General features: G+C 40.8%; 1 protein-coding gene across 5 annotated transcripts in view; it reads left to right on the top strand.

Annotated features, from left to right (window-relative positions):
• Window positions 1-24,082, top strand: part of klf12b (Kruppel-like factor 12b) — a 61,846-nt gene that overhangs the window by 9,067 nt on the left and 28,697 nt on the right. For 2 of the 5 annotated variants that reach the window (XM_055031809.1, XM_055031808.1), the window contains exons 2-4: window positions 282-475; window positions 644-747; window positions 20,110-20,192. In XM_055031809.1, coding sequence (XP_054887784.1) covers window positions 20,127-20,192 — 66 coding nt within the window. In that variant the 5' untranslated portion in view covers window positions 282-475; window positions 644-747; window positions 20,110-20,126. The remainder of the gene's footprint in view (window positions 1-281; window positions 476-643; window positions 748-20,109; window positions 20,193-24,082) is intronic. The other 3 variants (XM_055031810.1, XM_055031812.1, XM_055031807.1) reach the window with 3 other exon arrangements.

The raw sequence follows: 24,082 nt of genomic DNA, 5'->3' as shown, positions 1-24,082 counted from the left end.
ATAATCTTAGTATGGTTGTGTGTTGGGCGCAGTGGCAGGAAGAGGGAATTTTAAATAAATTTTAATGCAACATAATGGATCTTTTAAGGTTACAAACAAATTATGACATCAGGTGTTTGAAAAATATATTCAAATGTCAAAGTTACTGTTAATTCATTGTTAGTAAAGCACAGCCATGACAAATCATCTTAAGAAAGTTTAAGAAGAGCAGCCAAACAGTTACGGTAATAACTTGAGTGTATTTGCTTCCCCTTCCTCTTCGCCCCCTTTAAACGGGGAAGGTGCAGCGGCGCAGCCCAGGGCGCACTGAGGTAGTCCGGGCTGGCTGAGAACGGACGCGTCGGAAACCTCCCCGGAGGGGCCCCATGTAATTCGATGCACGCTGTTAAAGCTTAGAGTATATTGTCTTCCCTTTTCGCTTATGAAGCCTCCACCCACCGGCCCACCCTACATTTAGCGGATCATGTGACTCGGGGTAAGTCATTTGCAAGTACAACAGTTCTCTGTGCGCTCCCATTCATTTCCTGAGAACTGCCTGAGCCGAGCAGCTGAGAGGCAGAAGGGAAGGGGAGGGAGCTGCTCTCACACACACACACACACACCTACACACACACACACACTAACACTCCGCACATTCACGCAGAGTGAGAGGAGAGAAGAGGAAAGGGAGAGGAGGAGACGAGACAGAGAGGACTGTGGAAAGGAAAACAGTCTCCTAGTCTCCACGGCTCTGCAGCTTTTGACAAGGTATGTGCGTTTTTCTTGTCCTCCGCTCACAGTGTGTGTCGTGTTTCATTCGTCACGTTGTTGTGCTTTGTGGTTGTGAGCTCAGCGCACCTCGCTCAGCTGTCATTGCTCTGTCAAAACGGATGACATCTCAGATCACCTATGGCATTGTGTTTGGTGTCCGTCAGTGTTGGGGTCGGGGGAAACAAGAGACTCCCCCGCTCCCCTGAGTGATGGTCACTGGGCATGAAACCTCCATTCTCAGTGTGTTTTCGTGGGCTGTCATAAGTAGAGGAAACAGAAAAGTGATTACATTCGAGAGTGAACAAGAGCAGCATCCGGACTTCAGCTGTGCCGGGGCTGGTTGTGGTTCAGATCTCCTGCCTCTCTTGAGTCCGGATCAGCTCAGCGTTGCTCCACTGTAGTACAGTAACACTGGCTCAGTGTCTTGATGGGAGCGCAAAAAAAGTTTACTGCTGTTGTTTGCATCTCTTAAAGTTGTTAATGCCTGAGTGTGCGATTTCTCTGGGTGTGTGAGAGACCCGGCTTGTTTGCCTGAACTGCAACCAACCCAAATGTTAGCAACGGGTTAAACATTAGACGGCTCGGGTAGCAGAGGAAGGACGCTGGTGTGTGCGCGTGTGTGTGTGTGTATCAGTGTGTGTGGGGGAGTGTTGCAGGGGTGGTGTCTTGGATGTCATCGGCGGCGCTCTCAGTTCCAGGGCAATAGTCATTGGTATTGATGGGTGGCTGTCACCACGGCAGAGAGCCACCGGGCAGGGGAGAGTGGCCGTGGGCTGGCCCTTAGCTGTTATTTTCAATTACAGGGGTCCAGGGCAGAGCTGACAGCAAAGGCATTTGTACATCCAGAGAGGGAGGAGGCAGAAGAGGAGGTGGAGGAGAGTGTGGGTTGTGTGTGTTTGTGTGAAGGGGGTGGGTGGGCAGAGGAGAGTGGGTGGGTAGGAGAGAGGAAGGTTGGAGGGGGCTGAGACTCTGGCCTCTGCTCCTGGGTTTGATGTGGAAACTAAGCTCTGACCTCTGTGACTTTACCCACGCGATGCAGAGAGGCCCTGACTTGTCTTTATCTGCGCGTCAGCTGTCGGGTGTTTGTGCTCCACTGTTCTCGCATTCATAGAAAGTCAATTTGTCAATGCACTGTGCATAACTGTGTGAGTGTTTTCAGTGGAGGCTAAAATCTTCCATCTGCCGGTGTCGAGTACCCATAAATGATCCTGGTCGATTCAAGAGTCTGAATAAATGTTCCCTGTACGCTTAGTAAGAGATATATATCTATTCTTCTATCTCCACAGCAAGGGAGCGTGTGTGTGTGTGTGTGTGCAGAAGTGGATCACACCCCCCGTAGCTCTTGGATGTTCAGGGAGGGAGATTAACGCCCATTTAAAGTCTCACTTGAACCCATTCACAAAGGGGCCGTCTTCGTGCGCATGAATAAACATGCTGATATCATCACTAAGGAGTCAGAGAATTGATGCATTGCTCCAATATTTTGAACTGCTGATTGTCACATCAGCAAGAGTTTACTTTTGTTTGTTTGTTATGCTGTAGTAATAAAGATACATAGGGGAAATATTAAATTGTCAGCTGTCAACATCATTTATTGGTTGGTGCATCACTGACCATTTTTTCTTGTCAAAGGATTTTTATAGCAAAGAGTTGTCCCAAACAGGCTTCCATTAGGAAATGCTAAGCCGCAAGATTCTCATGGTATGATGACGTTGTTGTATTGGTTTAACAGTATGTTGGAACTAACCACAAGAAATTGGTCTTTCTCGAGAAAATCTGTCAGCCAGCTGACCAGCAATGCACAATGAAACGTGGTGGATGAATGTTGTGTAACTCCACATCTCTTGTAAGCTCCCATATTTCTCTGTACTTTCCCTGATAATCTACATAAAAGTAGGAAATGTTGGTGGATATGAAGCTAACAATTTGATACCAGAAACCAACTCATGCCTTGTCAACAAGGACCTCTAGTTTTGTGGTTTGACATGCCGATTTCAATGTTCTTTTTATCAGCTTTAATAACACACACTCCAGTCTTAGCAAGTCTCCTCGACGCAAACCTGGTTTTATTTGAGCAATTAAAAAAAACTCGTAAAATTTAATAAATGGCCTGCAGAGTCCTTTATGGATGTTTTAGTGTTGAATCCAACTAGACATGAAGTAGTTGCGACAAAGAATACGTCCCTCATTAAACTCAGAAGGGGACCATGGGAATTTAGTGTTTAATGATGGGTTTAAAGACCAAATATGTGCTGGTTTCCAGTTATAACTGGGGGTTTCTACCAAGATCTCATGGCACGGGCACAATATTTCTCATCAATGCGAAGTCCGTCCCGTAAAGCCCTGTCCAGTTGCTGTCATCATGTGACTTCCTCAGGTGGAACATGTGCAAGCTAGTATTACGAGCCCAATGTATGCAGGTCCGGGTGTTAAGCTTGACACCCTGCATCTAAGTTTTAGAGTCTTATTTTGAAATAAGAAAGGAGATAGTTTGCATGCGTTATGATAACAGCTTTAGCTGATGTTTCATCAGTCTTGCCAGCACAAGCATCTGACAAGATTCCACCACTTTTAAATTGTCTGTGGCCATGTTTTAAGTACCTGTTCTTAAAAGATGAGCATTTAAGATACAAGATACAAGTGATAAGTAAGCTCAAATGATAAAAATAGCGACAGTTGAGTCTTTTGTTTTTGCATAAAACATTTTACACCAATTAGCGTTGCTGTTGCTGTGATGTGGTAGTGCTTCTCTGGTGCATTCACTGGTCATAAACAAATTCTGAACAGTGGGTCACTGATCAGGGCAGCTCAAGCTGAAAATCAGTCTCTGCATCTCTATGATTGACCAGTGTAATAATTCAGCAGCAGATTAACAAATGCAGCAAAAGTTAATGTCGGTGTTGGCGCTTCCAATAGGCAATAATCTATGCATCATCTGATTACTTCTAGAAAAAAATCTAAAATTTGTTGGTTAAAGTTTTCTAAAAAGAAATAATAATCAAAGTTTGAGATTCAGGAAACCTTTTTTTCTGTTTTCAAAAACATGAAAAGGAATGGAACTGTGTTTTGGTATCAGGATCAGATTGTTTTAGCTGCTAATGTTGAAGTATTGAAAGAAAACAAAAAAACCCAACAATAAATCAACCACCAGTTGATTTATTCAAGTAAAAATTGGCCGATTGAACGTTGTTTCAGAAAAATCAAGCTTCCAATAGAGATCTTCTGTTTATTCAAAGAATTCTTTCATTATGAGGCGACAAAGCTGGGCGGCTTTCAAGGCTGAGAACATCACTGGCACATCTGCTGTGGTAAAGACGAAAACTGTTTAGCTTATAATAATTGTTTCTCAGAAGGCTGAGCCATTAACTCGGCAATCAATTAGCAGCATTTGCACAGGCATAAGTTTCGTCTGATTCTAGTGTGACAGCTGCAAACAACAAAAACAGCCCAAAACTGTTTCAGATAAGTTGTATGTGTTCAATAATGAGTTTGTTTGAAAATAAAATAATGTCAGGAACTGCAATTCACTAAACAGAAAATGCCTTGAAAAACCTTCACTGTGAAACTGATCTGTTACTTTCATTACATTATTTTTTAAGCATATCAGTTTCAATATTTGCTCAGGGCATCTTTTCCTAAATCAAAAGGTTGACAACACTGTTACTTGTTGCTGTCATTTTCATATCAGTAGATTCAATTAAACATGTTTGCCAAATTCCAGTAAAAAAATTAATGTGTTGTTGTAGGATCTGTAGCTTTACAAGATCACAATGCTACTGTAGTTTTTTGCAGAAATCATTTTCGTCCTGCCATGATCATTAATTTTTTGGGGGTTTGCATAGATATGAACTGTTCACTAATAGTGGAATCCTTGTTCAGCAAAACATTTGGATTAATTACAAACTAAAGTGTTAATTTAAGGTTAAACCAGATTCAAATCGGCTCTCCTGAGGAACGGGGATTTGTCTTTATTACTGCCAAATTGATATGAAGATGTAAAATATAATGTTGTTTTTATGAGCATAATTACTTACAGTTTGACTTCTTTGATAGTAGGTGTGTGAGCATCCTTTCTTCTGTGTCTACACACCAACTGGTCCAAAATCAGCAGTAACATTAATACACTCAGTTAACTTGAGGACTTGCTGTATATAATGGAGCTCGAAAGAGGTGCTAGTTCATCAATTGTGCAGGTGCTCCCAAGAGTCATATACACATTTTGTATCAAGAAAATATACTTTGAATATAATACCATGAACAATTTTGTTCTAATGTGTCAATATATTTATAGCGTCTTTTACAAACCCAGCCAACAGTTTACAAGTGTTTCATCTTTAATGCACATAACAACATTTCCAGATTTTGTATTACTCCCTAAACCCACATTGCAATAGTTTTCACCTGATGGATATATGTGAATAAATACGCTGATTTCAGTCAACAGCATGATGGCTTGCACATGTTTATAGTTTTTTTCCCACAGTCGCAACTAGCTAGCTGTTCAAGGACAACATGATAACAATCTGTACAGGTGTGCATGTGTGCCAGTTGTAAAAGCCAGTCTAAAAGATAGACTTTATCAGTCCATCAACTCTGTTCTGCCTCGGATGTTTAATTACTGGGTGAGATTCCTTCACTCAAGGCGTCCTCTGTTTGTCGCAGTTCACAAAATGCAAGTTGAGCTCCTGCTGACTGAATCTGTCAAGGAAGATGCTGTGGTTTGTTCGTGCCAACAACATATAGGGGCCATTTCATATTCATGGGGATTGAATTCCCCGAATTACCCTCTAATCAGCTGGGTTAACTACTGACATATTGAGTGACTGCTCATTGATCCAAGGGGGTGTTATGGAGCGTATCTGCATTGACTGCAGATAGAGTGCAGTGTATTACAGGACATGGCTGGATTCATGTCTAACTATAAGACAAGAAGAAAGAAGAAAGTGGAGTGAAATAAAAAGAGCAAGGGTTTATTGTTTACAATTTAGGGGCCCATTTAGAATAAGTATTAACAACACACACCATACAGAAATCATTCAGATATGACAGATGACAGATTTAGCACACATATCAATAAAACTTAATTACAGTTCATACAAAGTGTTGATAAAATCATAAAATATTCAGTCATTCTCCCAGCATCGGTTGACCCTGGCCTGAACATTCATTTTCTGAGTAAAAATATAACAAAGATGGAGAAGATCTCTCCGCTTTATTCAGTCGCATATGAAATGATAATCAATTTACCTGTGCTTATTTAAAATTTCCACAGGGTACAGTAAGATTTAATATTATTTGTGCCTTGCAAATTGGAAGTCCCTGAGCTGTTATTTCATCATGTCAGGAAAAGACAAAGTGTTCCCTCCCTTGGTGTTTTCTCTTGTGGATACAACCTTTGACCCGGGTCTCCAGTCCACGTTTGTTTACCAAATTGAGTTAAGGCTGTCCACAATGTTCTGTAGTGTGTGTTTTTAGGGACTGCGAGATACAGAGACAAAGTGCAGAAGGTGTTGCGCAACATCAAGTGATGTCAAATAGTAGTGAAAATGTGTCAAACTCTATCTATCTATCTATCTATCTATCTATCTATCTATCTATCTATCTATCTATCTATCTATCTATCTATCTATCTATCTATCTATCTATCTATCTATCTATCTATCTATCTATCTATCTATCTATCTATCTACTATCTATCTATCTATCTATCTATCTATCTATCTATCTATCTATCTATCTATCTATCTATCTATCTATCTATCTATCTATCTATCTATCTATCTATCTATCTATCTATCTACTATCTATCTATCTATCTATCTATCTATCTATCTATCTATCTATCTATCTATCTATCTATCTATCTATCTATCTATCTATCTATCTATCTATCTATCTATCTATCTATCTATCTATCTATCTATCTATCTATCTATCTATCTATCTAAAATCCCAAAACACTGATACATTTATTCTTTTTGTTTTCATTACAACATCTTCTCCAGGGCTGCACCGTCACATCTTTTAGGAAGCGACTCACTTTGCAGAGATCTTGCCCCTAGTCTCTGATTTAATGTTGCTTGACATGTTTTCATGGCTCAGATGGAAAGGTATGCCAGCTGAAGGGCCTTCTATCTGCAATGACATTTCCTCCCTGTACATGGTGCAGAGTTTTACTTTGACCAAATATGGTTGGATAACAAACGGAAGGAGAAAAGACAGAAAGCCAAAGAAGAAGGTTGTGGAAGACCAGTGAACTTCAGTATTTCCAGAGTGTTGTGGATCGTTTTACTAAAACAGCTTCCCCTAGAACCTTTGGGGAGCTTCCTCTCTTTAGCCTCAGTGCAGATGGCTTTTGCAGACCTGCGTAAGGAGGCAGCACAGTTTTCCTTTAGTTTTAGGTTACTGCAGGTCAGATGAAATGATGCACTAGAGATTTCCACTAGGTCTTTGACTTGTATCAGCGGAGGTAAACGTAGGTGCAGACTATGAGCAACGTTGTCCATCTCGCACCTTTTTTCAACATGGTATCAATGTGCTACAGTGCTGGCTTGAAAAGAGAGAGAGAGAAAGAAAAATAATCGAAGTGAAGGCGTGAGCGGATGAGTAATGGAGGTAAACGTAGCTGCTGGCTTTCGTGAAGTGGCTTTGGAGCTCTGGCACGGGTCAAACTGAAGGGAAAAACTTGCTGAGCGAAAATAACTGCATACACTCGGTGCAATAAGTGTCAGTGTGTTGGAATGTTTTGGTTGGTTCGTTATTGTCCATTTCCATGTGCAGCATGTTGGAATGGATTTGGTTGTGTCAGCACAAAGTAAGGTTAGATAGGATGTGATGTCGCATCGAGAGGAGTCTGCGAGGCTGTTGAACTCTAAAACGCCCCTGAGCTTGCTGTGCGCCTTCACGTTCAGCACTGTTTATATCACCAGAGATACAAAGTGAGAGAGAGAGGAAAAAAAAGATAAAGGAAAAGAAAAAGGGAAATAAAAGAGTTGATTTTTTTTTTCTCTGTGAGTTGTTCACAAGAGACGCTGTAGATGAGTCAGGGTATTGGTGTCTGCTCACGCCTGCATTGTACAGTTAATGTAGAACATCTAGGTCAAACTTTGAGAGTGCTTTTGGATGCACATGTGCTGTGATGCATGTAGACGATCAGGTATTGTGAGTTCTATATAACCGCGGAACGTATGTTGGGGTGGGTGGGGGATGGGAGATCGCAGACAGTCAAAGACGGTTGAGCGCAAGAAAGCACACATAAAGGATCAGAGCCTGAGGGGAATAAAAGACTAAAACCTGCTCTAAGAATCCTCTAGTAGGGCAACTTATATACCCTACTGGAGAGGTGGGGTACGAGGGGTGCTCTGCAGTGAGGATACTAAAGATGCAGCTATGTTTGCATCATAAAATGCTCTGTCAATATTTAATACTGCTTTGGTTTTGGTGTTTTTCCAACTTGCGTTAGTGTTTTTTTTTTATTTTTTTATCAGTATTAATACATTATATAGAATTGTACCTTCGATGCTGCTGTATAAGTTGGAGGCTGTTAAGTACTGCACTGCAGTCACCTCGGTTGGGGACCTGTGAACTGAGGGTAAATAAAAGACTCGTACTGAGTCACTGAGTGCATTTCTTATTGATCCACTGCAACTAACCTTTTTCTTCTTGTCTCTTGTGCACAGCTTACCTCAATAGTCTGAAAACATCATTATAAAGATGAAAGCGGAATAGAGTATCCTTCTGAAAAATGCGGCAACCAGGAACTCTACATATATTATTACTTTTACATGGCTTTAATAGGAGTTTGTCCATGCATCCATTTTATAAGACCGGACAATATTTCTGCATTACTTTTTTATGGAAAAAAGGAATTCACATAGGATGAAGCAGTATTTTAAAAACTGAGTAGCTAAAAGTAATCTACTTCAGGTTTGATCTGTCTAAGCACCGGCTAAGTCTAGCACTGACAGGAAGCTTTGAGGCAGATGTCTTCAGCATTGTTCGTAGCTAGCAATTAGCAAGTCAGTAGGACAGCAGGTGAAATGGAGATGTTTTTAGCTTTACAGCAAGTCACCACCTTGTGAACTTTCTCTGATTAGTGAAAACACCATACAGTGGCCCAGTCATGTCATGGTAACGAGACTTAAAGTGAGCTAATCGAAGTTTCAGTAAGGCATCTAAGTTTAATTCAGCGTAAACACAAAGTTGTAAGGAGTTATTTGAAAGAGACAATATTTTGTCTCATGTTTGTTGACTCATGTTTACTTATCATTCAGGATCAATTAGAGTCAAAGAGAGAGAAAGACTAAATAAAAATATGAGAACCTGACAAAAACTGAGATCGAAAGTTTAGAAATGATACAACTGTACTTCTAAATCTTTCCTTTCTTCGTTTGTAACCAAGTGGTTTGAGGCAAGAAGTCTTTATTAGCTGAATGCATGACCGGGCTCCTTCGAAATAAGAGTCTCAGACTCAGAAACAAGAAGTCAAGCTTAAGGAACACCTGGAGTTTATAACAAAAACTTACAGACATCTCAAGAGACAACGTCGTATGCTGAGAGCAAGCTGATAAAATCGGAAAGAGACATTCATTTACATTTTATTATTGTAAGATCAGGTGGCAAAAGATCTAGATTTTAGGACTTAGTGTTTATGTCCCTGCGTCCTCTTCCTTTTTTAGGAGTGAGGTTTTTGTGTCAGAGGCTTTTTTAGACACAGCCTCTAACTCTACAGCATTTACGGAGATGAGGTCAGTGTGTGTGTGTGTTGTGTTTCTTAGAGGTCATCAGACTATGAAAGTGGACCTTTCACTAAATTGTCTCTCTATGAAGTATTTAGCTGCATCCAATTGTCCTTTTTTCCAACTGTAACCATGCTAAACATTTAACTCATTCTTTCTTGTGCTTACATCAAAATTGTAGCCAATTGACCATAGACCATCTGGAACGGTGTCGCAAATTGCTTTGACTCGGAAGCCGAGGCTCGCTCGAGTAAAGCCACCTCACTTTAGAGCTGTCACAGTCACAGCTTGTTTAGCTGCTTCTCTGCTGCATTTGAGGCACATGATGCAAGAGGATGTCAGACTCTTCTGTTTACCTCTCTCTGGAGCACTGTGGAGGAGTGTACATGCATGTGTGTTTGCGCGCAGTTCGCGTGAGTGCGCAGTAGGTGTGTGTGGGTGGCTGTTTGTGTTGAATGGGCATCCATATTCTTTCATGGACAGAACTGCAATACAGAGGGGGGATGTTGGTGTGAATGCGTGAGTCTGTCTCCGAATCTTAGATAAATATGGTTTATCGTGGGTGCAGGAAGAGGTCACAAGGTTTGCAAGTGAGTGCGTGAATGTGTCTGGATGCGTGTGTGTGTGTGTGATTATGTGTGTGTGCGTGTTTGTGCCAGATTGTTGAATGCAGCAGCAGCTCAGGAAGTCAGCTTTGTAAGAAGTGCATTTGACACACAGACGGAGACAGACAAACCAGACAGTGACCGACTCTTCTTTTCACTTTGAGTGTTTCCTCTCAGAATAAACAGCTTCTTCATTTCCCACAGTTTCACAAGAGGCAGAAAATTGTAATGGTGGAGGTGGGGACCTTTCACAATGTCAAAAAGACGGGGAAAAGAAGAACTTATTTTTCAAGTGGAAAGAAAAAAAAAATAAAACCACACCACAAAAGTTTTTTTTTTTCCTTTTTTTTTTGTTGTCTGAAAAACTGTCTCAGGTAATGTGCTGTACACGCTATTCGGCGACAGGTTCCTTAATATTGTTCTGTCTGTGTGTGTTTGCGTGTGCATATGTGTTACGAGGATGAAGGCAGTGGACTTGAGCTGCATCCGGCGACCTCATCCCCCTCATCCTGACAGGATTACTGACACAGGATCCCCCTGCCCCCGGCAGAAATAGCACAGGCCCAAGGGCAATCCACCAGAATATGGGAACTTCCGTGGGCCTTACTGTTGTATAAGTGTGTGTGTGTTGTGTGTGTTATCTGTGAATTTACATGAGTATTAGCTCTATAAATGGAACTGCTTTGTTCTCAGATTCTCAGAGCTTGGTGGCTCAAACACAATCCATCACTTTGTTATAAGATGTTTTGTAATAGCTTTTTCTTCTTTTTTTTTTTTTTGAAAGTTACTCCCATTGTGTCATTCTGAAGAGAGAAGTAAACGACGACACTCCATCTTATTCCTCATATTACACCAGTTCTGTGTTGGACTGAAGCAAGAGCTTTACGGTTCTATGTTGAAGACATGTGAAGCACCACATGTTTGGTTACACATCTGGTAGTCTGTCTGTAGAAAATAATTTTAGAAATCCAAGTATTTTCTAGAAAATCAAGTTTAAAGAAAATAGTTTGTCTCAGTGTCAATAAAACTGTAACAGTGTTTGGAGTAAGCCAGTATTCAAGTCAAAGTGAGTTTAGATACGACCTATTTAGTTGGTGGCCTGTCTTTTGATAAAGAAAACTGTAGCTTTGATAAAAATGATTACAGCCATTTAAAGCCCTGCTGCTGTTGGCTTTTGCCATGTTTACTGTAGTATCACCACTTTTCTGGTGGTATAAGATGATGATTAGTTTATTTGAGCTTCAAGACCTAAAAGACGGATTTTGTCATGATTATAACTTTTACTCAGTAGAACTTTGCAGAACAAGCTACAGTTTGACCATGTAGGTAAATAGTCAGAAGTTTTCTCAAGGATGAACTTTATTGAAATAGAAGTTGATGCGTACTCTTGACAGAGGGATCGATAAAATCAATACTCATTTTTTTCACCATCCTCCCTTCAGCCATCCACACCCTGAGCTCATCTTTGGATCTGTCTCGGCCTATTTTGTGCGGTGTCTCTGCTTTAACAAATGCTTAGTCTTTTCATACACTTGGGATTTTCTAACCTGCATTTAGTCAATGCAACGCTTGACACAACAACGGCCTGGATTGGTCATAGAGGGCATGACCTGCTGAAAGAATGTGTTTTGCATTTTTTAAATTTTCCTGACCATGCAATATTGCAATGTTGAATATATTTTTGTATATAAACTGGACGTTTATCCCGTAAAGTGACATACTTTTTCCTGCTCTATTGAAGGATACCATTAAGTGTAAAAAGTTTTATGTGATTGGTAGCTAGCCTGGGGTCATCTCGTTAACAAACATGTAGCTTGTATCTTTAAAACATCTTTATTTCAGAAGGAGTAATGTGTGGTGCACCTTTTCCAGGCCACCACTGCTGATGTTTTTTTTTACCATGAATATTTTCAAACAGTTAGGTAAAATAGGCAGCAACAGGTGCTGAAACATGGAAAGTTAGACCTCAGAGAAACCTAGAAATCAGTGCCATCAAGGCAAAGCAAAAGAATGAGACCAGAAGTAGTCACCCATAGGTTTTTACACCTTACTGAAAATTATTCCAGAGATTATGGAAAATTTTTTGTCTGTTTAAATAGCAGATTCTACTGTTTTTACAACTTACCTGAACTTTTTTATTTTTTACCCAAATTATCCACAGATTAGGTTTTGTAGGATTAAATTACCCAACACATGATGAGTGAGTTCTCTCTATTAATAGCTGTGTTCATGTAGAAAGTTTGTCCTTTCTGGACTGCAGTGATTCTCTGAGGAAATGTCTTGAGTGTTTTGAGGTAAAAGCATCAGCTGAGTGCATATTTAAGGGGGTTTTATCCCTAAAGGGAAGTGTTCTCTCCCTCCTGTTTTTTTAACAGTGCAGTGCACATAAGCTGCAATTTGATGCCATTGGGGTTGTCATCTGATAGAGAAGTCCTCGCTTTTATAAGTAGAGGGATTCTGCTCTCTCGAGTCCTGTTCAGAAGTCTCCTAAAGTCATCTGAAAGACTATCTTGTTGCTCTTGCCAAGGAAAATACAACTTATGAAATGGAAATTATGAGACCATTCACAGGGTGCCAGGAATGATACAAAAAAAAAAGAGAGATGATGCCAATGTCAGTACATCTCTATGGGAAAACACTTATTGTCACAGAGGTGAGAGTAACAGCGGTGTTTACCTGGTATTGTCTGTCTTTGGCTGGAAAGCCATAAAAGGGGAACTCCGCCAGTTTCACATAAAGGTCACGTATCTCATTATGGGGAGTACTACTGTACTCAGCGTGTGAAAACAAATGCCAAGAACACTTTCTGTACCCCTGGAGAAAAGTTTACATGTCACATTATGATCCCTCGTGATGGTCCCTGACTGCTGGAGACAAATTTCATATTAGTCACTGTCAAATTGCTTTGATGTGAATGTGAAATATAAAACACTGATCTGCCACAATGTAGAAGTGCAAAGAAACCTATTAGTTGTGTCACAGGAAATGTCTTCTCCTTACACAATTGGGGTTTAATGCAAAAGGTTTAAAACAAAGCAAGGTTCTTCAGTCTCTTCTTGCTGCTTCTGAAGGGTTTCAGAGAAAGAACATTAAAGTCAGACACATTTTAAACCTGACATAATACTCCTTGTAGTGCCTTTAAAAAGTAACAACACATCTTAACCTGTTTCAGTATGTCATATTACAACCACAAATGTCAATCTAACCAAAAGCTTACACAATTTTCAGAAATGTCCTCCAAATAAAAATTTGTAAATGTATTGTGCTTTTCTCTTCACCCCCTATTATTTAGTTTATTGTGCAACCACCTCCTGCTGCAAATACTGCTGCAATTCCTTTGACATATGTCTCTACCAGCATTGCACACAAAATACTCACATGGATTTAGGCTTGGACTTTGACTAGGATATTCTAACTCAGAATGTATTCTTTAATTGGTAGCATTCTGTTGCAGCTCTAGCTATATGTTTACATCTCTCTTCCTGTTGAAAAGAGAACCTCCACCCTAACTCAAGTTTTTGCCTCTAACTGTGTTTCTGCCATAATGATCCTGTATTAATTATCCATCCACTTGGCTCCCTGTCTCAGTTGAATAGAAGCAGCTGAGGCATCCAATCTGTACTTTCTTTTTCGGCCACACTTCCAAAATGCAAATGTTATTGATTGATCAAAAGACCCACCATGATGTGTTTAAATTAGTTGATGACTTTGCCTTCATAGCTTTATTCCTGATCTGTCTGTCTGTCTGTCTGATCTGTCTGCCTTTGTCATCAGGAAGGTTCACTGATGTTCTCTGAAAAAACTTATGAAGCCTTCAGAAAACAGCTGGAGATTAAACACAATCTCTTTTTGAGGTTTGGTCACTTCTAAAGACACATAGCTTCACTGCGTTTTATTTAGGGTGGGTGAATGCAATAACCCACCACAGTATTTCAGATTTCATTTTGTAAGAAATAATTTATCATTTTCTTTCCATCTAACAATTAGGCACTACTTTGAGTTTGTTTATTACAAAAGACCCTTATACAGGGATTTTTCTGGTTGCTGTGTAATATAATTAGGAAAAGTTAAAGTCCCATGAATATTTTTGCCTCAGACTATTCATCTCATACGTTTTATGCCAAATTTATTTTTGTACACAAATTTAACCGATTGTTAAACTGTACAACAATTTTTACACCTTTTCGTGACGAAACTATGATTTAAAGAGATTTATAAAAGCTAAAGCTCAACAAGAGACCAACTGAAGCAAAACCTGAACATCAGCAAACATCCAAAAATGGCATTGGGCAACATAAAGCTTATGCAAGACAAAAAGAAAAACAGGAGTTATAGACATGAGGAGAGCAAAACATACAGATGACAGTCTGAAGTCAGAAAACAAGACAAGAGAAACTAGAACCTTGCAGACCATGACAGTTTGTATCAGAACAAATGTTTTATTAATGTGATGTAATAAAGCCTTTGGCTTTGCAATACGGGGAAGAGCAGGTTCAAGACTCAAGTATGCTGAACCTTTGACCAAACCAAGTACCAGTTTTTGCCTCAGTGAAGTTATTCTTTAAGCTTTAGCTTTGCAGGGAACTCCAGTATTTGAATAGCAGGGTGAGATACATGGGGCAGCAGGTAAACATGAACCATGATCAGATTAAAAAAGCAGATGTTTTTATCGTCCTGTTGCGTTCGAGACAAAAATCGGGTTAATTACATTTATTAAAACCGTATTTTACGGTATTGACAAAAATGCCATTCACGATGGTCTTCACTTTCCTTTGTGACGGGAGCGTAATTGTGAATGCACTCAGCTTTTCTAAAAGTTAATGTGCTCAGCAACTGAAAAAAGAAGAAGTAGAGTAGTGCGCGGGTGAGCTAGGCCAGTTATCAGGCCAATGTGTCACACCGGGGTGTCCAGGGGCTCAGAAGAGGGAAGTGAGCTGCTGCAAAGAGGCCAGCGACAGACAGTTCAAGCACAACACAGGAAATGCTCATCTCATATCACCCAACAACTATCTGGTTTTTATGCAATAGCATGAATAGCTCTGTACATGGTTTCTTCTCATTTTGTTTCAGATGAAGTAGTTTTATTTGCAGATTTTTCTCTTTCTTTTTGTTAGGGGACCAGAAAGGGGTTGAGGGGTGGGGGCGTCTGTTGACATTCTTGCACTGTATGCTTTGTGCTCGACCAGGCCTTGGCTCAGCTCCATATCCCCTCTCTACCCACTCTCACTTCTTTGACTCCTACCCCCTCCTCCTGCTGAACCAGCCCCCTCCGAGCCCTTTCAACTCTCCTTGATTGCTCCCCCCCATACACCACTCTTGCCAGCAACTCTTCAACACGGCCCCCACCCTCGCTCCTTTTCCTATCACCTTCCCTAATCCGTACTCATGTATCGCCCTGAACTCGCTGCGGCCCACCCTCTCCCATCCCCTCTTCCGCCCCAGCTTGTGGCAGCAGGTCCGGCCTCTGTGACACAGATGCAAGCGGTTGCTGTGGGCACTCAACACGGGAACAAAGCATTGGCGGGGGCCCTTCTGTTGCGCTGGGTTTGTGCCGTTTCTGTGCATAAGTACATTCACATGAGAGCTAGAGATAAGAGGGGAAGCAGAGACGGTAGAGTGCAGCCAGTTACTAAAGTCTGGTTTCAAGAGGTTGTTTAAGCAGTACTTTTATTTTGGCAAAAGTGTGTTTCATTTCTCTTACATGGGGACATCCTAAAGCAGGATCATGCTTGCATGAACAAACAGTGATGTTCACCACCCATTGCACAAGCTCTTTTCATCTGGTTATTTGCTTAAATAAACTCTTTTCTGTGTAATTCTGGTATAAACTAGCTTTTTTGGTCTGACAATGGGAGTGAACTAATCAGTGAGCAGCCAAAACTCATACTTTATGATAATAAAGCCAATAGGTGTGCACACTTGTATTCATCCTATTCTAGTGTCAGCTATATTGTTAGAGTCAGAGATATGCAGCCCTGCATGTCAGGTGATGATAACACACCAGCTCATCCACTGGCTGTTTAAATCAACAGAAGAATACAAAACACCTCAGTAGCTCCTGTTGGATCACAGGTGTGCACTACACATACAACCTTCTATTATGGATCCAGTCACGTTATCCACATAGATCTCTAGAGACCATAGGATGGGTGCACTTTCAGATTATGCAGCTGGGATAGCAGAATCAAAGGGTTGTGAATAAACCCACAGAATTCACCAGAACTGCATGCACGGGATAAGCATTGAGGGTTTCCCCAAAATCTAGCTGAATAGAAGCAAACATCTTTTTTCTCCTCCTATACTATGACCGTTTCTTAGTATAGAAACTGAATTACACTGAATTACATTTTGCTGATTGATATACTTACATTAGACGTACGCTGGTCGATCATCTGATCACTGCAGACTGTCCTAATGCATTTTTTAGCACACTTTTTAGCAGTCCCTTACGGTTAAGGGATTGCTACCACACGAGGAATATGAGGAGCATATTACAGGTGGACAGACAACAATTACCAATTGTATGTCAGAACCTTTTTGCTGACCTTGAGGAGTACAGGACATGCATATCGTGGAAAGAAGTGGTGCTCTTGAAAAGGCTGGGGATCTTTCACCAGACATTTTCCCGTGGCTTCCTTAAAACATCAACCAACAATGGTTGATGTTTTCTTATGCTGCTGGTGATTTGGATCTTGGCAAATCACTGTTGATTTATTTTATTGTGGTTCCTGTTCATTCTGGGTAGACCAAGCTAACAGAAACCTTATAATCCTGACTTATACAAAGCGCTTTGCTTAAAATTCTTTAGTGGTGTTTCAGCTGCCGTCTGTCTCCTTGACAGACATTTCTGTGGGCAGCATAGCAGGTAGAGGAGGTCACATGACACAGATAGTCAGAGAGCAATATCAGCATCCAACACAATAGTGTTGTCTCTAAAGGCAAAATTTATCTGGATTGTGAAATAAAAACCACCGGATTTAAAAATACCTTCAAAGTTGCGGACATAAAAATGATACAATCATTATTTCTACCCGTGACTTCCAATACTACTGACCTAAAAATTCCTTGATCGTCCCAGCCTAATTCAAGGCATCAGCCTGCAATGTCACTAACCTTAGCAGAAAGACTTAAAAAACCTCCTTGCGTGGAGCAATTTTGCAGCTGACATCGCCGCTGAGCCTCACCTGCTACCTTTAACTTCATTTTTTTCCCTCTAAACTATATTTGAGGGGAGAGCAAGGTTTGCTGGAGGGAGAAATGAGATGCCTCAACACTTCACTGCCCTTCTCTCTCCACCGACTTCCCCCACACACACCTGGGATGGCCATTTCATTTTGGAGTGGAGCAAATGGAAAGGTGATCTTAATCTACCCTGTTTCCTGCTGCCTTCCCTCCCACCCCCAACACTATCTCCCACCCACAGCGCTTCACGTCGCTGATGGACAACTCACTGATGGTTGCCTGAGCCTGCCACTAGCACACACAGAAAAATGTGATATATAACACTGGACATGCACTGGTTTGTCATCCTGTATGTAGAAATTGTATCCACTTCAGTCTTTTTTCTATTTCAGTCTATGTGATTCGGGATTCTCTGAAGGCAGAAATGATTCTTTTACAAGAGCAAAAGTTGTTGATTTCAAGATATTCGGGCCTCCTCTGTTACCTCGTTACGCAGTGTTGGGTTTCTCTTTACTGCTGTTAGCTCTTTGCAGTCACAAGCAGAGCTATGCAACTGCCATTGATTTCCTATGAATGGCCCTCTGCAGGCCAGTTCATTAGGAAGGTGCTTCAACGCCACTGGATTAACTGGACTTCCATGCGCTAATGGAAAACATGTTGCTTTCAGGAAATGAGCATTGGTGATTTGACAAAATAGGTTGAACATACAGCGCTAACATGAAAGCAAAAACTTTTTTTCTGCTCCTGAAAATAAGTTTTGTGAAGTTTCCCTTATAGAAAACCCCCCAAAACAAAACAATGCATGTTCTTTTAAAAGTGAGAAACACTTTTAATCGAAGAAAAACAAATCGCACTTTCCGCCTGCCTGAACACACACCCCCTTTTTATTTTCTCCTCAACACATGGCTTAAGGCTGGACTCAGGCTGCTGCTCCACCCGCCAACTGTTACTATGGCAACGCTATCTGGGCCTACCAAGACCTGAAGCCGAAGGACATCCTGGACAACAACACAATAGCGGCACAGCCAGGGTACCTGAGGGAGTTAGATGTGAGAGGCCAGCTCTGGTGGGGGTTTGAAGGGGCGGGGGGAGGAAGGTGCTGCAGATTGAGGGAGTAAATCCGCCCTCTTTCTCTACCTCCCCTCACGCACAAACGGTCAGGATTAGCCTCCAGCTTGAAAATCTGGGAAGAAAAGGAACAAACTGTGGCTCTTGATTATTTTTTTTTTTTTTTTGCTGCAACTGTTCTTTGGGATGTCTTTGATGGCAAGAAATGACTTTAAAAATGTGAAAGAACACCAGAAATTTCAAAAATGTGAGATGTTAGGTTATAAGAGGTGCTGTCCGGCAGATGAAGAAGATGCTTTAATTCTGCAGGGAGTGAGAAGATGGGCAGAGGAAGATAGATGGGGCTAAGTCTGTCGCAATAAGTAATGTGTCAGTTCACTGCATGATAAATTAAAGTAAATTCAATAATTTCCATTTGCGTGATTGTTTGTTGTTCTTGTGTCTCTTTCTGTCATAGACTGGATGACAAAGGGCTTCAGTCTGATGCATTGATCTCTACTAGCCCCTTTTTTGAAAGGCAATTTTGTTTACTTCAGTATCCATTTTTATTTATTGTGTCTGGTGTTTTGTTGATTTATTTTGGGTGTTTAAAATGTCCTCCTGTTTTAGTGTTAAATTGTTGGTTAAAAATTTGTTTTGACTTAGTTTTTAACAGGATGTACTTTTGTAGTTTTATGCCATTACCATTATATTACTTGATAATGGGTCTCCAAGCACCATTATTGTTTATCGCAATAACTTATGAGAAAATTTATCCAAAAATTGTTATCGTGACAGGCTTAGATGGAGCTAAGTTCCAAACCCCTCAGACACAATTAATCAGTGTTCAGTCTGAGACACCGTCGAGCGGAGAGTTAGAGTCTGAGAATGCTTGAAAGCATTTATCACTTTCCTTCCACTTCACCATTCTGCAGTCATTTGTGTTGGACTTCTACTTGAAATCTCAAGAAAACGGCAGAAGTTTGCCGTACGAAAATCTCCAATGCAACGTGCCACATGCAAACAGCTTAAATAGTCTATCACGAGTTTTACATTCGTGATCGCCGTGATCTCGTTTGCTGCTTACTCCAAAGGACGAGACGCAAACTCTGTCTGGTGGTGCCAGCAGCAGAGAGTGATAGAGATGTTTAGAGTCTATTTGTCTTTCTTGCATTCCTCCGTGTAGCGCTGCTAAAATAATAAGAGGGAGGGTTACCTCAGGTCGGCTCCAGCTGAGGGGATACGGCGCATGCATTGTTGTCATTGGCTCCATCTGAGTATCCCTCTTAAAGCCGCAGCGTGGAACTGTGGAGGCGGGTTGGGCTGCCTGCTTTAAATAACGTGACTAGGCAGAAGGGATGTGCAAATATTGTGATTGTGTGTATTATGCTTATGAGTTTTACAAAGGAAAGTTTTTATTGTATGTAGCCATTATGTTCTTTATCTTAATGGACTCTGATTCTGTTGTTTTTTAGATGATGTCAGTGCATCAGGTTGTATTCCAAAAATGTCTTGAGAGGTTTGTAATCAGTGTTATTGCATAAGCCTCACACCAGCAAACAAGGACATTGAGAATGTCCCGCTGCGTACGTACCGGCTTTCCACAGTTTGTACTCATCTTTGGTGTAATGACTTTCAACCCGAATTCATTCCTATTTAAAAACATGCCCATTTCCCATTGGGTGCAGACACTACATTGTAGATGTCCATGTGTGAATAACTGAGTGTGGGACCTGCTTAGTCACGCCAAAACACCCGTCTTACACCTCCTCTGTGTTCCTTCACAGGCAGCCTAAGAAACAGGATGTTAATGCTTGACGGAATGCCTGCAGTCCGAGTCAAAGCCGAGCCCCTGGAATCGGAACAAGGGGTAAGAGAGCAGTTATTTTCCAGACAATTCCTCTTTTTCTCTTTTTTTCCTTCTTCTTGTTCTTCTTCTTCTTCTCTGCTTTCCTTTTCTTCTCTTCCTCCTCCTGGCAGTGGGCTGATAATCACTCCCAGGCCTGAGCTAGTGAGTTTGGGGGCTACGAGGAGTGGTTGGGGAGCATGGTGGTAGGCAGAGGGAAGAGAGACGAACCATGGGGAGAGGAGGAGAGCCACAGCTGGAGCAGGAATGCAGTGGGGTCTTTTTGGGAGTCCATGCAAGCAGGGGGGGGATCAGTGCACAGATGTAGTCACTGCTCTGGGGAGGAGGGTTAGCATGGGAAACTCTAAATCTTATCTGGCTTTGTTTGTTCCTGTAGCTTTACGTTGTTCAGTTTCCCTTCATTCCTCTATTGCCAGGCCCTCTTACAAACACATGAATAATATTTGTTTCTTACATGGAATTGCACACAAACCTTACATGTTCTACTTCTTTTTAAAAAAAAAATGTTTAGATATTTATTTGCAGTTGGAGTTGGACATATATTACTTAAAGAAATCTATCTCTCTATCGGCGTTATTATCACCCAATACAAATTTGTGAGAGATGGTTCCTTTCACTACAAGCCTTCCAAGAGATGATGGTGATGAAGTTTGTGAATATTCTACACCTCTATAATCCTTAAATGTCAAACTTCACAATTTTAAGCAAGATCTATGCATATATAGCAAAATACTTCAGTAACACAAAACTGACGGCCTGAAGAAGGCTTTTTCCATTTCCATCTCCCTTATGCACAATTTACTCCGCCTAAATGTTTCCTGTAACTGTTGATCAGTCCTGGGTATCAGCTTGAAAGAATTTGAGCTCATTCATCCATGCAAGACCCCCTTCCAGTCATAACACTGTGTTGCTCACATCAACTTACTCTCCAGCATTTCTGTGGGATTAAGTTTGGGTATCCTGACTGGTAATTTCAAAACATTAATGATATTTGTGTTTGGGTCAATGGCTGCGTTTCCTTTGACCGTAAAATTGTGCAAGTTGTAATTACAAAAATAAATAATTAATAGAAGTAAGGTGATTTTTAAAAATACCCAAATTTTTCCATTAGGATGAGGTAGTTTTTCAGCTGTATTGAATTTAGTGTATCACACAAAACTGCAATTTCAACACTTTTTTGCATCATGAGTCATGTGATTAACAACCAGAAATTACTACTGGCGGAAAAACTAAAGAAGACAACAGGAAGTTGAATAAGGAGAATGTTCAGAGGCATGCTTTTTACTGACATATTGTGTGAACAAGCTTATTCACATGTGATTTTAATGGTGTTTATTATTTAATGGACACACAGCAATTTGACTTTAGTGGAATATCAACAAAGTTTTGCGTACATTCGTAATGGAAACACAGATGTTGTCTTGCTGTATTACAAACTTCTTAACTAGATTCAGATAGTGGAGTTTTGCTCTACCAAAACTTTCTGGAGAATATGCAGCAAATCAAATGCCAACCACAATAACAACCATGTACTTTTGCAAAATTAACATGTCTTAAACAATAAAAGTTTTATTAGGTACTCATCTGTCCAGAAAATTCTTCCAGCATTGCCTGGGAGTTCTTGTCTGATTTTCCAAAAACTACAAATGGACAACAATGGTGTTTTCTAGAAAACTTTGTATCCTTCTGCCCTGCCACGGATACATATGAAAAAGATAATTAAGTTTTTTTTTTTTAAATGACGTTATGTTATGTAATCTACAACCTTGGCATTTTAATTTTTTTTAGATCTAGATTCGTTGGATTTGGAAGCTGACCCAAAAAGGTTGTCTGACACCAGGACCAAAACAGATTCCCTGAACCTTTTCTCTGCCATCATAGTTACATTGGGTGGTTATTAATAAAAAACATTACAATTATTTAAACAGGAAATTAAGGTAGGAGGAATGACACCACTAGTAATCTTCCAATGAACATTCAATGGGGAAAGAAAATGTAAAGCATATCCAGTGAAAGTAGATGTCTGATATAGGGATATAGATGTAAACGATATAGTACTTTAAGTAATTTTAAAGCACGTTTCGGTATGTATTTCTGACTGGTGTCACACCACCTCCTATCTTTAGTTCCTGTGCAAGTAACCTTCTTAAAACTCTGGATTTTCACTGGTTTAAGACATCTAGTAAGTTATCTACTGGTAATGGTAACTCCTTAAAATGTTTCTACCAAAAAATATTATGAGCTTGAGTGTTCTCTCCATGTTGGTACTAACATTTAATGTTAGCTGCTAGTGATGCCAAGACATTCATAGATTCCCCCACTCTCTCAACAAAACCAATTTGATATCTTACTAATAGAAAGTTTATATTGAAATGGCCATCTAAATCATTCCAAATACTTACTTTGCCAACATTTTGTCCGCTTTTTTTCTCATAAAATAGCAATGACAGACGTGTGACCCCCAACTATCACTGGTTCAAGGATAGAAACATGATACTAAGCTAATTAAGTGGGGAAACAATGACAAAACTAACAGACTCCACAACCACAACCATCTATCTAGTTTTAGCCACTTAGGGTTTCTCTTTTTATCTCTTGTAATAATTATGACAAAATATGCTCTTAGCAACAATAAGTGTCTGAAGATCCATATGGGCAGGGGGAAGAGAGACGAACCATGGGGAGAGGAGGAGAGTTCCCCTAATTTAGGACTGCTGCAATGTACATATTGTGTTATTTCTCAGCATATACTGCCTTTAGCTTTGCTTTTATGGCTCATATACTGTACAGTTTCCATGCTCTCTGCTCTGACATACCTAGAAATGAAGTGGTCTTGTTATTGTGAAGCTGTTGCTTAGTAACCAGGCCTGTGTGGCTGTGTGTTGCTGCCACAGCTGTGTTCAGTGGGTGCAGACCACTTAATATTTCTAATCGTGATAAATTAGTGTTCAGACTTGATCGATTTACCTTCATAAAATATCAATCTAGAGATAGAGGCTACTGCCTGTCTCCAGGAGTCTTTGGGTGACAGGCGGGGTACACTCTGGACAGGTTGCCAGTCCATCACAGGGTATATAAATGATATTTTTACTCTTGATTTATAACCAACAGATTTCTATGGAAGAACATTGTAGCAATAGACGAATGCCGTCTTCTGATAAACCCTCGGGATATCGCGGATTTGGAGGAAAATTGTTTGGCTATAGGAGTCCCTATTGTTGATAAGAAATTCATCTGCCTCCCCACATCTGAGAAGTTGAGAAAAGGGTGCAGCAGGTGGTTGCTTTCCTGGGTGTCCTGCTGTCAGCTGTGGCTCAAGGCTTTGAGAGCTGTGCTCCCGCATTGGTACCTAATACCTGGGGTTTGAAGTCATTCTCCTTGTAGTGATGTCAGTCACAGACAGGATGTGAGCGCCGCAGCCCACACAGCTTTGAAGTGCTCCGAGATCCAATCTCGCCCTAACAGACTGAGCTTCCCCTTTAGATGGCAGACACAGACAGTTCAGACTGCTGCAAAAATGTGGTCTTCATTTGAGTGGCACGGGGCCAAGCCTTTGCTGGAAATGGTCTGCCTCGTTAGATGATTCGCCTGCAAGGGGCTGGAAAATCTGCCTGGCTAACCGGTATCCCCTAATAAAGACAATGCGTGAGGACAGAGGCAGACTTGCAGCTCGGGCATATCTTTACGTGTGTGTCAGCGTGTGTGCAGGGCCGAGCTTTGCACTTGTGTGTTTTGCATCTGTCAAATCGAGACTGGAGGTGGCTTCAGTTTTTCCATTTCTGTCGGTTAAGAGTTGTTTGTGAACCAAGCTCAAAAAGCACCAATTTTTGGTTTGTGTAACACAGCATTGCTATTGTTTACATACCCTATATAAGTGACATGGAAAATGCTCT

Source organism: Poeciliopsis prolifica, unplaced genomic scaffold (assembly GCF_027474105.1).
Source record: "Poeciliopsis prolifica strain line A6 unplaced genomic scaffold, Auburn_PproV2 SCAFFOLD007, whole genome shotgun sequence".
Classification (NCBI taxonomy): Eukaryota; Metazoa; Chordata; class Actinopteri; order Cyprinodontiformes; family Poeciliidae; genus Poeciliopsis; species Poeciliopsis prolifica.
Note: the sequence above shows the minus strand (reverse complement) of the source record. Positions and strands in the feature narration are given on the sequence as shown.